General features: G+C 56.0%; 1 protein-coding gene across 1 annotated transcript; it reads right to left on the bottom strand.

The window, feature by feature from the left end:
* Nucleotides 1-387: 387 nt before the first annotated feature.
* Nucleotides 388-5,290, bottom strand: THY1 (Thy-1 cell surface antigen). The gene is made up of 4 exons (XM_030839241.2): nucleotides 5,145-5,290; nucleotides 3,024-3,084; nucleotides 2,190-2,525; nucleotides 388-1,656 (listed from the first exon to the last, which is right to left on the bottom strand). Exons 2-4 carry the CDS (start codon nucleotides 3,058-3,060, stop codon nucleotides 1,544-1,546), a joined length of 486 nt encoding a protein of 161 aa, XP_030695101.1. The 5' UTR covers nucleotides 3,061-3,084; nucleotides 5,145-5,290; the 3' UTR covers nucleotides 388-1,543.
* Nucleotides 5,291-9,759: the final 4,469 nt, after the last annotated feature.

A 9,759-nucleotide genomic window follows, 5' to 3' on the forward strand; every position in this document is an offset into this window, starting at 1 on the left:
CGCTTCCCGAGCCGCCCCTCTGTGCCCCTCTCTATAGCAGCTGTAAGCTGACGGGGCATTTCTGAGAACATCCAGACGCCAGAAGGCAGACTCCGTGCCTTCGTGCCTGTTAGCACGTTCTGGAACCGGCGCCATGCGGCTTGGCCCACACATGGGGCAGGTGAGTCCACAGAGAGGGAACATTTGTTTATTTGGGCAAACGTGCCGTGTTAGAGTGGTTCTGAGAAGCCGGGCATGCAGTGGTCCACCCCTGGGGGGGCAGCGGGGAGGAGAAGGGCTGCAGAAAGCAGGGATGGGGGAGAGGAGGAGGTGGCGGGTCGGGCCTCAAGGCTAAGGGAGGGGGGCGGGCCTGGGGAGAGAGGAGCAAAGCAGAGACAGACAGGAGGACAGATTCCAGAGGCTTGGTTTTATTGTACAGTATTCTTTTTCCTCAGTGAGATGCCATAAGCTGGGGTGGCACTACACACGGTCACAGGATGGGGAAGAGCCGCCGGGTGCAGAGCTGGCTGCTGGGAAAAGCCACCCCTCGAGGCATGTTCACTTATGGGTATCACCCCACGGCCAGCCCTAGGCCCCCGAGAGGTCCCTGAGGAGGCAGGTCTCTGGGGCGGGGGCCTATCTGAAGGCTTGGGCGCTGCTGGGGGAAGACGGAAGAGCCTCCTGGGGAACACGTGGGCCGAACTCCGTGTGGCTCAGCCAGGGGCTCCACCTCATTCACTGCCTCCAGCTCTGAGTTCTGGAAGCTCCTAGGAGCTTGGGATAGCCTGGGAGGGGGCCTGTCCTCCTCTGCTACCTCCCAACTGCTGGCCGAGCCAGTGCGAGACGCTAGCTCCCATTTTTAGCTTCCTCACTGGGGGGAGGGATGATGGACCCTGCCTTCCACCTGCCTCACCAGCCCATCAGCACTGCTTCCCGGGCAGAATCTGCATTGTCACTGGACCAGACGCCGGGCCCGAGGCCCCTTGGGGACTTCTGCAGGGTAAGAAGGCGGCTTTTTTCTGTGACAGAAAGTGCTCGTGGAGACACTTGGTTCTCTCCTCACAGGATGGGCCACAAACGCTTGGCAGTGCCTTCACATCCGGGGTCTTCAGGCGCCATCCCTACTGCTGAGGGATGTGCTAGGGCCAAACACACCCCTCCCCCTCCTCGCCCAGGTCTCTCCCAGGCCTCTAGTCCCGGTGGGCAAGGATGACCGGCCCCAGGGACTGATACCCCTCCCATCCCCTCACTCTCCATCAGGTCCCCAGCCCTGGCTTCCCTTTTCGCGAACTGCCAAAGAAAAGGTAGGATAAGTCCTAAATCAGACAGAAGCAGCTCTGGAACTAAGGATACAAATAGGCAGTGGCGTGCGGAGAGGGTAGGGGGTGGCAGTGGGGGATGGGAGATGATGGCATGCAGCAGTGGGATTCCTTAGGGGCGGTGGGGTCCCCACTTCTCCCCAAGGTGTGTGGGAGGTTGGGGGGAGGGGGGTCAACTGACTCAGAGAAGTAGGGTCTCTGGACTGGGCCTCGTGGCTTCCTGTATTCTCCATGGGCCCAGCCAGTCACAGGGAGATGAAATCCATGGCCTGCAGGAGGGGCAGCGAGAGCAGAAGCAGGAGCAGCCACGAGGTGCTCTGGATCAGCAGGCTCGTGCCTCCGCACTTGACCAGCGTATCTGTGGACAGAGGACGGGGCAGAGAGGCAGGGCGGGAATGCAGAGCGGCCGGGACTCGGGCAGGCCCAGGCCCAGGGCAAGGCTGCTTTCCCTTGGGGAGGGTGGCGCCGTGATGTCTTGGCTGGAACCAGGGCCAACCTGGTCTGACAGAACCAGCCACCTTTCCCATTTGCAGGTTCCTGGGCCCTTGAACAAATATCGTCACGAGGAAACTGTGGGCGAGGCAGCTGTGCCATCCTGCTTTCCAGGTGGGGAGAAGGAGGTCCGGGGAGGCCGAGTGATCTGCCCGCAGTCATGGGGGAAGCGTGTGCCACACCACTCTGCCCGTCTGACCGTCCCCTTAGACTTTCCCCATTCACGCTGAAGGTAGCGATTCCGCCGGGCACAGGCAGCAGTGGGCGGAAGGGGAGAGAAGTTATGGGACCACTCCCTATTGCGGCCCAGCCAAGGGGACTGCCAGCTGTCCCAGCCAGCCCGTTCCTCCCCAGCCTGCCTCTCCCAGCTTCCTTGGTCCTGTTGGGGGTTTGCCTCACCTCTGAGCACAGAGACGTTCCTGTTGGAGACGATGGGAGTCTGACCAGAGAGGTGGAGTGCGCACGTGTAGGTCCCCTCATCCTTGGTGGTGAAGCCCGACAGGTAGAGGACCTTGAGATTGTACTTGCTGAAGAAGTTGGTTCGGGAGCGGTATGCGTGCTCAGGGACCCCAATGGTGCCAAAGAGCACGTGCTTCTTCGTCTCACGGGTCAGGCTGAACTCGTACTGAATGGGCAGGTTGGTGGTATTCTCATGGCGGCAGTCTAGACGAAGGCTCTGGTCCACCAGGCAGGCTGTCAGGCTGGTCACCTTCTGCCCACGGGCCACCTGTAAGACTGGCACCAGCAGTGCCCCCTCCAAGTTGGTGAGGACCTGTAGAGCAGGGGGCCTCCCATCCACGTTAACAGTAGAGAAAGGCCTGGCCAGGGAAGGGCACAGGGTCTGCTCTCTGAGCACCTCTCCCCGCCCAGAGGTCCCTGAGGGCCAGTCTACCTTCCCCTACCGCAGGCCCCAGCCTACCTCCCTCTACTCTAGTCGTGGGTCCCACCAGTATGTTCCAGGGGCAGGAGACCTTGGGGGAAGTTGATGCAACATCCTGGTTCACACTTGGAGATTCCAACTCAGTATGGGGCAGGCTCAGTGAATTGAGTTTCCAAAAACCATCCCAGGCAGTCAGAAGATCAACTAGGTTGCTCAGCTGACTTAGGGATAAAAGGAGCCCTCTCTCTCCTTTAGTCACCTCTACTTTCTGAGGTCATGAGGAAGAAGCTAGCTTCTCTGAAAGGAAGGCAGCCAGGGTGCTTGGAATCCCAGCCCTGCCCCTTGCCCGGTACCTGTCAGCAAGAGAGTGATGCCAATGGTAGGGTTCATGGTGCCGAGAGCTCAGTCCTGGATCTGGGGGTGCAACAGGATGGGAATCAGCCAAGAGGTGGGGCAGGTGCGCCCGCACTTACTGCCAGGGCTGGGGGCCCCTGGGAGACATGCCATAATGGCCACAGTGGGCATCCAAGCCCCTCTCTACAGCCCTCTCCCCTCCCACCTCTCAGTGAATGTGACACTGCCACTCAGCCCTTCCCCATCTGGGAAAGCAAGGGGGTTGGAGAACACACCCTTCCGTGGTGTGTATGTGTGTTGAACCCTTACTAGCTGGGTGGCTTTGAGTAAGTGACTTTAACTTGACCGTTTCCTCTTTCAGGAAGTCAGGGACTTCCTAATTTTTTAATCGTAAAATTTGCAGAACACCCAATTTATTATCTTCACCACTTCTAAGTGTACAGTCTCCAATCTCCAGAACCCTTTTCATCTTGCAAAATCAGAACTCTCTACCCATGAAACAAAACCTCCTCATTCAGGGCCTACCTATTTCTCGTTCAGAAGAAAATCCCCAGTGCCCAGACAGTTCCTGGCATACAACAGATGCCCGAAAGGTACTGAATGAACCTGGGCTTTAGATACCCACAGGGTTGTGATGGGGATTAAGAAAAATGACAGACATCTGGCACTGCTGGAGATTAAGTGATCCACGGCCTTAGTCCCCGGCCTCTTAGATGAGCGTGGTCGGGTATGTGTGGGGCCCCAGGTAGGACCGTACTTGGCACACCGCTAAGGGTGTTCCCGACTGTGTGTGGGGAAGGCGACAGTGCCATCCTATTGCATAGGTTCTCTGCATCAGAACCAAGATGTTTCCAATTGTCCAGCTCTCCGGGCAGGATTCCTGGGCCTGCAGCTTTCCAGTCCAGATTCGGTAGCCTCCCTGCCTAGGCTCTCTGCCCTGTCTTTTTTTTTGCAGCCTAGGCTGAAGCTATATCCCGGCGAGGCGACACAGAGCGGGTAGCCTAGCCCGTCTGCAGCAGTGCTCGCCAGGGAGAGGCCACAGCAGGGGCGTGTGCCTGCGAGTGCGCGGGGCCGTGCCCTGGTGCGTGCGCCCTGCTGAGCAGGGCGCGCCGCTAGCCGCGTCTAGGGTCCCAGGCGCTCAGCCCAGTGGGGGGAGGGGGGAGGGAGGGGCGAGACTGGGGCTCCCGGGTGCCTGCGGCTGCAGTCGGTTCCCTCTCAGACCCCTGCTGAGAGGGACCCGGAGGTGCCGTTGGGGAAGAAAGGGGGGTCGACATCTGGTTTAGATTAGCATACGCTGAGTTACAGAGGGGGTGGCGAGCTTGGGATCTAGGAGAGGAAGCGGGGGAAGCAGCGGCTAGAACTAGAAAGGAAGAAATGGGGCTGGGACTCAAGGGGATGTAGAGCCAAAGGGAGGGGTAGACAGCTGGAGGGGAGGTGCAGTCTGCCTTTCCTCGGCCTTGCGTCCCCGCAGCTCAGAACCCGGAGAAGCTTTGCTCTCCCTCCTCTCCAGCCCGCGTTCGACTAACCCCACCCTTATTCCGTGTCCCTATTCCAATCCTCTCCTTTCCCAATTGAGGTCCTTCTTCCCCCTCTCTCATCCTTTTCCAGTTCTCGCCTCCCCCGTCTGCCAGCCTTCCTCCCAGTCCCCGCCCCAGCCCCCGCCCGCGGTACTGCGGTTTCCCGTTCCTTGGATGCCCCGCACCCAGCCCGCAGCGAGGTCGCAGGGCAGAGATATCCTTCAGTTTGCGGTCCTCTGCTCCCCCAGTTTCACCGCCCCCCACCCCTGGTCCCGCCTTCGCAGGCTGGCTTTGGGGACGTCTGGCTGGAGAGCAGAACGCAAGGCTTTCCTTGGCGCCCTTCCTCCCAGTTCTCCTCCAGCACCCCAGCCCCAGGCGAACGTTCCCCAGCGGGCGAAAGTTTCGCCGCGACCCCCGGCCTGCAGCAGTTGCGTCCGGCTCCTGCCCCTGCCTGGCAAGCAGCCCCCTCCTCAAGCACTGAGCGGCTCCTTCCCAGGGCGCCCTCCGACCGTTTTCCGAAGCCTCGGATCGGGAGGGCCTGCCTGGGCGCCAGGGGGCCTATTATCCCTGCGCCCCGGGTCCCGCCCTGCCTCTGGCTCCTACCTGGGCTCCGGTTCTCGGCCGCAGCAGCCTCCTCCAGACGCGCTGCCGCCTCCAGTTGCTACACCCTGCCCGGCGCCCGCAGTTTTCACCAGGGGTGGGAGAGGAGGAGCGGGGAGGGCCCGGGGGCTCGGCCAATCAGAGGCTGAGTGGGTAGCGGAAAAAGGGTGGCAGAGGGAGGAGGAGGCGGTCCGATATTGGTGCGGGACTGTGGCCGTCCGCAGCCAAAGGGGGCCCTCACTGTGGCTGGCGGACCTGACCAGGGATGGAGGGGTTCAGGACCCTGGAGATCAGGGTGGGGCCGCTAGCCGCTTCCCAGAGCCCCGCCAAGGCTTTAATCCTTTCTTCTGACCTAGGCTTCACAAGCCTGTGGGAAAACCAAGGGGTAAGGGATGAATGATGGAGGCCAGCAACTGAGCCCCCTTAGGCAGCGCCCATGCCTCCTCGTTTCCTTTTCAGCTGGAGCCCATCTCCACAGGAGCCGCCAGTGAGAGGTTTTTGGTGTTGGAATATTCCAGGTTTTCTCCAAAGGAAGATGGTAGGGTGTTTTTCCACATTGGAGCAGCCCTTCAGAAGCAAGGCAGCACCTGGTCTTTCCTGGTCCCCAGCCCTGCTCCGCCCCCTCACCCAGCCTAGAACACCCGGCCCTTCAGCGACTTTCTGCTCTTGGGCACCGTCTCCCTCGGCTCCTGGGCTGGCGCTTCCTGGTGCAGACAGCTAGAAGGTTCTTCTCAGTTTCATGTACCCCTCCTGCCCCCACTCCCACCCAAGTTCTTGAGTACTGTCTGCTTGGTCTTCAGACAAGGGAAAGGGTGCCGCTCTCTATCAAGCGTTCTGCTGGGCACATTACATCCATGGCTACAATCTGCTGGGTTCATCTCAGCCCACTCTCCATCCCACTTCATGGTTAGTAAGTGGGAGAGCTGGCCGGTTGACTTGGGGTGTGGAGCCCCAAGTCCTCAGTGCTGAGCCACTCCACGGCTGCATCCCAGACCGGTGGGAGGGGGAAATTGTGGAACTGTGGGAAAGGGGAGGAGACAGGACCAACTAGAAATGGATACCACGCTTTTAATCCCCTGAGGCACCTGTCCTTGCCCCATTTATTTGACGTCATCAGAGGCCCTTGGATTTTTTTTTTTTTTTTTAACAGCCAGTGCTAATGACTTGTCTCTCCCAGCCACGGGTGAGGTGAAGTTTTTGAACAAAGATCTATTTGATTGAGTTGCATCCTTGTGGCCTCTTTGTGAATTCTGGTGGGGACATCCTGTGGGCTGGCCCTGCCCCCCTGCCTACCCCTTCTCCTATTCTTTCACAGACATTGGGCCTGGCTCCCTCACTGCAGTTTCCATTAGTGTGATGGCACTGTTGGAAGCCATCCCTGGGCTTGCAAATGGGAGATTCATTTCCCTCTCCCTCCCTTGGAGGTTAGGTGGCCTCCCAACGCTTACAATGATGGAATTTTCTAACGGGAACAAGCCTCGCAGATGGTCAAGTCCAGGGGCCCTTGGCTCTGCTAAAAAACAGAAGCTCCTGGGGCACTTTATGAGAAATGCAGCTGCCCCTGCCCCCCTGGGATCTCCCTAGTCTAGTAGTAGAGCTGCCTGAGTCTGCACTTTTCACAAGCTCCCAGGCCTGGGACCATCCCTCTTCAAAGATCAGGTGACCTGGCTTCTCACTGTCTGGAGGGTAACTTTTAAGGCCCTGGATGTCCTGGCCCCTGGCAGCCGACCTCTACCACCACCTCTTCTCTCCCTTCCATCTTCCTGCTGCATTCAGTGCGTGCTAGCCTCCTCCTTGGCACGGCACGCAGTGTCTTTCCTGCTTAACAGCTTTCTGGTTCTCAGTCCAGGATCTTTCCTATCAGAGCACAGTTGCTTTAGTTGCTTTAGCTTCAGCCTAACCACCCCCACCCCGCCACCGGAACACACACACACACACACACACACACACAGATGGGGCTGGAGGTGGTTACTCTTTTTGGCAAGACATGAGGATACCCAGAGGCCCCTTAACTACCGGAGATATCTGGGCTCTGTCTGGACAAGACCCTGCATGCTCTGTTTTCCACTCTATGGCCCAGTCTCTGAGTGTTGCTGGTTGGAAGGCCTAGCTGTGCTATTTTGATAAGTTTATGAGGACCTGGCCTATTTTCTGGGTCCCCAAGCACTTCACTTCAGGAAGGGGTGGGGAGTGTGGACTCTAGAGGGTGTGGCAATTGTGTGTCTGCTAAAGCAAGGTCTCCGGCTGGTTGGAGTTAATGGCTCAAGTGAGACATTTAGGGGCTGGGATGGAACACAGGGTGGTGATGGGGAGGAGATGTATAACTCCCATTTGCTAATGGCACAGGATAGGAGTGCTGAAAGCAGGAAGGGTTTAGAGGAATCCACCCAAGGCAAGATTTACTGGCAGACTGTGGCTGCCCTGTTGGTCCCTTAGATCTTTCCTCTCCCATCATCTCCAGTTGCCTCATTTAGAGACACATGGAGTAAATACACCTCTAAAAATGCACATTCTGGGACTTACCTGGTGGCGCAGTGGTTAAGACTCTGCGCTCCCAGTGCAGGGGGCCCGGGTCCGATCCCTGGTCAGGGAACTAGATCCCACATGCATGCTGCAACTAAGAGTTCACATGCCAAAACTAAGGAGCCCACCTGCCACAACTAAGACCCGGCGCAACCAAATAAATAAATAAATATAAAAAACAACCCACAAAGTAATAAAAATGCACATTCCTTTAGGATGACCAAGGGACTACCAGCCATTCACTCTTTTTATTTCCCTATTTCATCAGATTGTCTTTTTAATCACAGAGGTGGCAGAAGCCATCTCATCATTTTATAGCTGGAAAATGAGGCCCACAAAAGATAATGATTTGTCAAAGGTCAGACAAAGATTTTGGAGCACAGGCAAGACTAGCTAGATCCCAGATCCCCTGACTCCATGTACAGTGCTCTCCACTGCTCCCAGGGTGGGTCTTCAGACTTCTGCTAGACTGGCTTCCCTGGTACATGGTGAGATGAGAGAAACAAGGCCAATGTGGGGTGCTCTGAACATAGCTGTCAGGTTGCTGCTTTGTTCTGATCACCTCCTATTCACTCTGTTGATAAGGGAGGATTCCCAGATTCCCATCCTAGGGTTTTGGAGATGGTTGAACACATGACCCCTGACACTGGACAGATGTGATTGACAGCAGTTTATTAGTCCCCTGTACTCACAGCCCGGAGGAAGACACCACATGCCAGGCACTGCCACTCAGGAGCTGCACTCAGGAACAGTGAAAAAGCGGGAGCTGTGAGGCAGGCTTTGTCGTACCCAAAGGGTGGAATGCTCATTTCCCGCAGGAGGATATGATTGGCTTGTTTGAATAATTCTGTGGGCTGGCGGGGAACGGAAGCCTGATTCTCAGGGATAAGCAGGGATTATACCTGGTCCCTGTGAAAAGGAGGGTTAATTGACCAGAAGAACTTATCAGCAGAAACTGATAATTGGGAAGGAGAATTTGTGGTTAGGCCACTTGAGACCTTCCCAGTTGGATCACATGTTAAGACAGCTTTTGAGCCCTAATTCTGGGCTAATTGAGGCCACACACCGGCCCTTCCTTGCAATGGTCTATTTTTTCATTCTAAGGTTATACCTTTCCATTTTTTTGAACTGATGGTGGTAGGTGGTGTGTTTTTAATGTCCCTTCTAGGCACAAAAAGTGGTAACTTTCTGTTGCTCCCCAAACTTCTTTGGAAATATGAGTAGTCTATGTAATTGAAAAATCTTGGAACCACTGCTTGACCCTCTGCTGCCTCTCCTAATCTCTAGTTGAGGTCAACTCCTTGAGTGAGGTCACTCCCCGAAGCAATGCATGTTTGGTTGGAGAGTATGACAAAAAAGAGAAGTTTCTCTTAGAATGCAGGGCAGAGGGCGAGAGGTCAAAGCACCAATGGAGATAACACTTTCAACATTTATTTAAGAAAGTTTATTCATGAATGTTTAACTAATCAAATAATTAAAAGACATTATTTTTTATTTTAAAAACTTTATTTCTTTATTTACTTTTGGCTGCTTTGGGTCTTCGTTGCTGCGTGTGGGCTTTCTCTAGTTGTGGTGAGCGGGGGCTACTCTTCATTGCAGTGCGTGGGCTTCTCATTGCAGTGGCTTCTCTCGTTGTGGAGCACAGGCTCTAGGTGCGTGGGCTTCAGTAGTTGTGGCACGCAGGCTCAGTAGTTGTGGCGCACGGGCTTGGTTGCTCCGCAGCATGTGGGATCTTCCCGGACCAGGGCTCGAACCCATGTCCCCTGCATTGGCAGGCAGATTCTTAACCACTGTGCCATCAGGGAAGTCCTGAAAGACATTATTGTTAGGCACAATGTTCTAGACACAGGACTAGACCCTGGGAATACAAAGATCAATAGAGCACAGTCTGCCTTCGAAGGCTTGTCCAGTGGGGGAGATGAAAATGGTAAATAGATAGTTAGAAAACAATAGGGTAAGCGCAGAGGTAGAGATGTGTGTAAAGTATTGTGGCAGCTCAAAGAAGGGACAACTAATGACCCAGTCTGTCAAGAGAGGCCTTGTTGGAAGAGGGGAGGCATGAACTGAGTCTAAAGAAAAATGGGAGTTACCCAGG

This window comes from Globicephala melas, chromosome 8 (assembly GCF_963455315.2).
Source record: "Globicephala melas chromosome 8, mGloMel1.2, whole genome shotgun sequence".
Lineage (NCBI taxonomy): Eukaryota > Metazoa > Chordata > Mammalia > Artiodactyla > Delphinidae > Globicephala > Globicephala melas.